Source organism: Merops nubicus, unplaced genomic scaffold (assembly GCF_000691845.1).
Source record: "Merops nubicus isolate BGI_N331 unplaced genomic scaffold, ASM69184v1 scaffold8809, whole genome shotgun sequence".
Classification (NCBI taxonomy): domain Eukaryota; kingdom Metazoa; phylum Chordata; class Aves; order Coraciiformes; family Meropidae; genus Merops; species Merops nubicus.
In genome coordinates this window covers 118991-125849 of record NW_008630137.1, presented here as the reverse complement: position 1 = coordinate 125849, position 6859 = coordinate 118991, and the positions used below count along the sequence as shown (strand labels likewise).

The 6859-nt window shown below is 38.7% G+C and overlaps 1 protein-coding gene across 1 annotated transcript in view; it reads right to left on the bottom strand.

Moving 5' to 3' along the window:
• Positions 1–981: 981 nt before the first annotated feature.
• Positions 982–6859, bottom strand: part of COL24A1 (collagen, type XXIV, alpha 1) — a gene marked incomplete at its 3' end in the record, with an annotated part of 122642 nt that continues 116764 nt past the window's right edge. The window contains exons 41-45 of the mRNA XM_008947170.1: positions 6080–6133; positions 5022–5075; positions 4862–4915; positions 2749–2802; positions 982–1089 (exon numbers count right to left, since the gene is read on the bottom strand). Of these exons, the coding sequence (XP_008945418.1) occupies positions 982–1089; positions 2749–2802; positions 4862–4915; positions 5022–5075; positions 6080–6133 (324 nt within the window). The remainder of the gene's footprint in view (positions 1090–2748; positions 2803–4861; positions 4916–5021; positions 5076–6079; positions 6134–6859) is intronic.

Sequence of the window (6859 nt, the reverse complement as noted above, 5' to 3'; positions counted from 1 at the left end):
TGGAGGTCTCTTCCAACCTAAACGATTTGATGATTCTATGGACTACTGAGAAATACCACATGTGAAATCAAAGCCATTAGACTTTCAACAATGAGAACAACTAAAGGGATTTTCCCCCTCTTTGGTGTGAATAAGCAATGAGCTGTGTCACTTTTCCCAGGCTCAGCAGGCCACTTGGCCCGAAGCAAAGAAGAGATGAAAAAACCTGTTTCCAAGAAGGCTTCTAGGTACCTCAGATACCTAACACTTTTTCCCTGGTTTTGGGCAAACCTTAAGAGTTGTTTTGGTAAAGAGATTTGAATTTGGTTACAAATTCAAAGACAGTAAGGAAAACGAGGGATCATGATGTAAGGAACCTACAGGAAGGCTGGAGAGGGACTTTTCACAAGAGTGTGCAGTGACAGAACAAGGGGAAATGGTTTTAAACGGAATAAGAGTAGGTTTTGACTTGATCTTTGGAAGAAGTTCTTCAGGACAAGGGTGGTGAGAGTCTGGAACAGGTTGCCCAGAGAGGCTGTGGATACCCCCTCCCTGGAGGTGTTCAAGGCCAGGCTGGATGAAGCCTTGAGCAACCTAGTCTAGCTGAGAGGCGGCAGGGAGGTTGGACTAGATGATCTCTAGGGTCCCTTCCAACCTAAGCCATTCTATGATTCTATGATCTCAGAGCCTGAGAAGAAACCACTTCAGTGGGTGACTGTGGCTCATTTTTTGAACAGAACTGTGAAGCCTCTCTGATTAAGAAAGCATTTTCACTTAGTTGTAGTTACTACTAACATATGCTAATGAAAGTCCTTACAGCACATTTCCTTTGTGCTAACTTTACATCCTGGCCAGGGCTAAAGAGAAGGAAAACAAAAAAGTTGGTCTAATTTTCAAGATGCTCAAGGAATCGAGAATGGTTCCTTCTGCTTAAATACCCTAGCCTTAGAAAACGTGTAATGCAAAATGACATAAAGAGAGGCAATGGGAAAAGAAACATACCTTTGGGCCAGGCTTTCCTGACAGCCCAGGCTTGCCAGGGTTCCCAGGAATGTCTTCTGGTCCAGGGTACCCGACTGCTCCTTTCTGCCCTGATGGCCCCGGTTTTCCCTTGAAACAAATTCAAATCAGATATAGCACTGTTGGCTCCCTTCAGCTTCACCATCACAGAGCTAGATTTCAGTCACAGTATTTCCTAGACCCATAGTAACAGATCCAGTGACATGAACAAACACTTGCAGGGGGAGCATCTGAGTTAGGATGTTTGGTTTAAAATGCTATTGGCTTAACCTTAGACTTGCTGTGTTGTGGGATCTGAGCAACTTCAGCTGAAATCATGGGGCTGATCCCTCTGTGTCCCAGGCCTGGAAGATAGCTGAGGGTGTTGATTCTTAAACTAAAGTAAGAAAGTCTGATAAAGTGATCTATTTATCCCTGTAAAAAAAAAATCAAACCACATACCTTTTCAGCCTTCATTTTACTAGACACTCTGTATTGTACAGTTGCAAATTTACACTCTTCAAATTTGAACATATCAAAATTATGTACAAACTTCTAATAAGGTAGGCTTGTCCTAAGTCTTGCTGTCCTTGCATGAAAAAGCTTCATGTCACATCCATCAGAAGAACAGTGATTTTTTTCTTTACAATTATTTTCCTTTAGACTGACATACACTGTTTTAAGGGGGTTGGAGTTCTGCAATTATCTCTGTATGAGTGCATTTCTCAGAAAATTGTAATATGATAACTACATACATGTATCATTTGAAAAAGTGTAGTTAACCACAGCCACATAGAATATAAGAAGCATGACACCTTTATCTGATTTCTGACTTCTGGCTGCTGAAGCATCTTGCACTTGGGACGTGCTTTGAAAGTTCCTCAAGTTCTTGTTTTACTGTTTTCTCCTCCTCATTTCTCCATATGTCTTGCTTTTCCCTCTTTTCCTTTGCTAAATGATACACTCTTTGCAGTCCTCCAGAGGAAAAAGCCAAGTATTTACAAAAGCCACACATTCCCTTTCCTTCAGAGGCTCATCTTGCACTCTGCCCAGCAGGTACAAGCTCTGTGAAGCAGCTGTATGTCTCTGGTCACTGACAATGTTTTGATGTGAAGTAGTAAAAGTTATTTACAATATGTGCTTGTGTGGTACTGTTTATCAGGGGACCAAAATAGCCTTGTTGCATTTTGTTCTTGGTTATGTTTACAGAACACCTACTGCTTCCTGCTCTTTCTTCTCCCTCAGAAGGCAGCGATGCAAGTCAGCTTTTCCACAGTAACTCAAGAAAGAACATTCAAATCTCAGCTCAGGGCAAGTGAGAGGAAGGGATAAACCTCAAGGGATCTGCCAGCTGTATCCATCATGGACATACTGATTCAGGCTTCTGTAGGTTGCAGCTGTTCAAAGACCTGATGGGAGCCAGGAGTGAGCAGTAGCACAGCTCTGTGCAACATAATGTGCTAACTGGCATATGGACTACAAGCCACACACAAAAACAATCTAATTAAATACCTTTACAAGTGGGAAGAATCTTGTCACTTCCCTTTCTTGTGCTGAGTAAATAAGTATAATTCAGTATAATTTAACATAGTTTCAAAAATTATTCTTATTTTCACTAGGTTTCCTTGACACTTTCTGAATAATAAGAAGGTTCTTCAGAGTGAGTGCAAAACTTCCTGGTACCACTGGAAAAGCTCCATTCTGGTTTTACTCATTATTATTTTCTTTGTTTTATAACCTGAAGACAGACTGTAGAATTTTGTTACTTACAGGAATTCCAGGTTTGCCTGCCTGACCCGTTGCTCCTTTCTTCCCTGTGGGCCCCTAAAAGTTACAAACACTTGTAAACTGACAAATAGCTTAAACTCAATCCCCTAAGAAAAGCTAAGAATTGTTCCTCTCAAGTAAGCATGTTCACGATGCCTGGCTTTCAAACAGGTTATTTCAAGTTTTTCAAGTAAAAGTGTATACATTTTTGGTAGAATTGTACATATTTTTCCCTTTCCCAAATCAGTATAGTGTAGTTTTCAGAACTTTTTCAACAACAATAGGCATAAAAGGTTTTTCTCTATGAACCTGGCAATTTTTCCTCCATCAGTCACATCCCTCTAAGGAAGTACCTTATAAAAAGGGAAACCACCTAAAGTAGGCAATGCAGATATATGTGGAAGAGAATACAAGAAAGAAACAGTATCACATATGGGAACATTCTTTTTCTCTAAGATGTACACAAATGATAAAATTTACTTAAATACAGACTTTTTTTTTGTCTTGACTCATCTAGGAATCTGTAGTCTTACAAAATTGAGTGATATGATAGCAGATAACATTCTCATAAGTGATTAATTGACACAGGAAGCCAAGAACCAAGGAAGAAAGGCTCAGAATGAGTCAAAATCAACTCAGAGCATTTTTTTTATTATAAGATATCCTTCACAGAATATAAAGATCCACAGCACGAATTTTATCCTGCCTCTAAAAGATACAACCACTTAGACAGCAGGGACAATAACGCTTGTTAGCATAGATCAAGTAGAAAAAAAAGCTTCCACAATTTTCTGGATTATTTTAAACACTTTTCTTAAAGTGAAAGAGATGGTAAACTGCTCTGCTGAAATATTACAGAACTTGCAAGAGAGTGAAAGAGCTAAGGTCATTGTAAGTGCGTTTTATAAATAATGCAAATACGATAAAATCAGCAGAAGTCTGTTCCAGTCTTTAATTTAATGCCTTTTGTTAAGAAAGGCATAGAAAAAGTCCACCGATCAGAATTGGAATGTGTATATTCGAAGTACTTTATATTGCTCTTATTAACATTTCTGAGTGCATATAAAGTAAAGCCAGATGATGAAGGGTTGCAATGTATGGGATTGGCTTTGTAAGGCTTGCTACGGCAGTACCACTCATGCCAATGGAGTTAAGATCATATGAATGTTTTCACTATTAGGATTTTTTCGTAAACCTTTTGGGTGTTATGGGTTGCTCCAGGCTGGATACTGGATCCACGTTTGCAAAAGGCAGTTTTAACACAAAAAAAGCACTCTCCAAGAGAAAGACCGGAATGACTGATTTAGTCCTGTGCTGTGAGTAGTCTGTCAAAGGCAACGTATCTGAGCACATGGCTAGAGTACATGCCAACAGAGTCTTCACATCATGTTTCCTTTCAGTAGATCTCCTTTCCTCATCTACTACAGATTCTTGTATTTACCTAGAAAATTCTGAAACAGAGTTGTGCTGTGGAACTTCTCAGACAAAATATCTCATTTAAGTTGCAAGGGCAACTGGTATTGTAAAAAATCTTTTAGCCTAAATTTTTTGAAATCCCCAAAGCCAATGAAATTCACTCCGTGGGAGAACATAACATACTTCTGGCAATTTTCAACATCCTACCAGAGATCAGCTCTTCTTTCTACAGGAAAATATTTGGTCTCTGATATTTTTCATGACTTGCTCTGTCATTATTCCTCTACTATTCCGTAGCAAATATCTTCTATTTCTAGATCTCTGAAAATTCAATGCAGTGCAGTACCAAGAGGCTTCATTTACAGATCAGAGCAGAAAAATCCTAGACGTCTTCCAGAGCTAGTTTGCCACAAGGAACTCCATATAAGGGTATAATTGAATATCACGCCAATTTTTTTAAAAAAGCATCTCATAATGCTTTATAACACTCCAAAGTAAAATCACTTACCTATTAAATCACACATTTACTATCCCAGATAATTTTGCAGTTTTCCATTCTATATTTTTTTTTTGTCCCTGAAAGTATGAAAAGGGAATCCAAACACTGAGTTTTGGCCATATTTTCCAAGGACAGTCAGTGAACAGTAAAACCAAACAAATTCCAACTCAGTGCAGTTTTGCTTTACTCTTTTCTACTTACTTCTGAACCTCTTTCTCCTTTTGGTCCTTGCTCTCCCAGTTCACCTGGCTCTCCCTTTGGAAAGAGCATACATTAAATAAATAAAAAGAATAATCTGAATGCAAATGAAAACATATTTTGAACAGCCAATAGAGAAATCTCACTTGTTTGAAACACTTACTGGAGGCCCCTGTTGTCCAATAGGTCCTCTAAGCCCTGGAAGACCTGGATGACTCTAGGAAGCAGAAAATGCAACATATTGCAATACAAGTAACTCAGGATGTCACCCTCAGTGAGCTATAGATTTCTGTGCAAAGACCATCTTGGGAGATACTGGGTGGCCCCAGCTCCATTGATATGAGCTCAAGTATGCTCAGATCTCCTGAGGCCAGCCCTTAGAGACATCATCTTTAAATTCGCAAGTGGGAATTACATGTGATTTAAAAGTTTCTGTACTTCTGTAAGCATAGATCATATTCAGTACTTTAATTTTTTACTATGTCTATTTATATTATCTATGTAACCTAAACAGGATGTTCTGTGCGCAGGACTGTCTCTTTTGTACTTCAGCAAATTAACTGCATCAGTGATCAGCATGAGTTACCATCCAGTTTGTACTTGCTGAAAGGCTGAATACAATTAATAAATAATTATTAGATTTTCAAAGAAATTGTGTTGATATTTCAAATAAAAATGTTAATTAATTCAGTATTATGGATCCACAGGTTGAAACGGACCTCTTGAGAACATGAAGTGCAATCCTCCCTTCTCAAGCAGGCCCAGGTAGAAAAGGTTGTCCAGGACTGTGTCCAGTCAGTATTTGAGTATTTCCAAGGATGGAGACTCCACAATCTCTCTGGGCAGCCTGTTCTGGTGCTCAGTCATCCTCACAGTAAAAAAGCATTCTCTTGTGTTCAGAAGGAAATTTCATGTGTTTCAGTTTGTGATCTTTGCCTCTTGTCCTGTCACTGGACACTACTGAGCAGACTCTGGCTCCTTCATCTTCTTTCCCTCCTATCAGATATTTATACAAATTAAGATCACCTAAGGCTTCTGTTCTCCAGCTCATGAGTCCCAGCTCTCTCAACTTCTCCTCATATGAAAGGTGCTTCAGTGTGTTCTAGGAGCTCAACAGTGCAGTGAGGCACCAGAAAGAGATTATACTTCTGCTACATTACTCTATGTGCACACATAGCACACCATGTTCAAACAAAAAGAATAAAAAGCAAGAGGTATTACCTTGTAGCCCTTGTCACCAGGCTCTCCTCTATCTCCACGTTCACCACTACGACCCTAGAGAGAAAACCAAAGAGGAAAACACAACAGCTGAACTGAAATAATGCTGCAGTGAAGTACAAAATGTTGGTTAGTCTGTTTTGAGAGAAATCCCATCAAGATGGAACTGAGGACTACAAATACTAAAATTACCTTGAATAAAGGAATAAACATGATTTATTTCTAAACAAAATGTACTGCAGCCAGACAATAGACACTGTCTAAAATATTTTGTAACTGATGACTAGAAGCTAAAAGATAGATCTTACATGGGCAAAAATGAAACAGGAGTTTCACTTCTACAGGTTTATACCTATATATATATATATAAAAGGTATCTGATTTTTAAAACTCCAGGAATAAATGAAAAGACTGTTTTCAAGACATGCAAGGAAAACTCTTATGGTTTTTGTATGCACACAAAAAATTAGGTTCTTTTCTGAAATTACTTGCTGTACTCAGAATCTGCTTTAGCTTTGTAGTTCATCCTAATAAAAAAGCAATTTCAATCCATCAGTATGCCTCATACATGAGAACTGCAAAGGAGCAGAGGGAATAGCAAGAATTTTGTGAGTCACATGGTTCTTCCTGCTGCATTCAGACATGCCACTAGCTCTAATTTAGGGGAAGGTTCTTACTCCCATCACATAAGAAACAGGATATTTTTCCCCCAGAATTTTAACTTTCATTGCAGCAACTGGACCAAATTTCAGTCAAAAGCAAAATGACAGGATAGGGAATCAT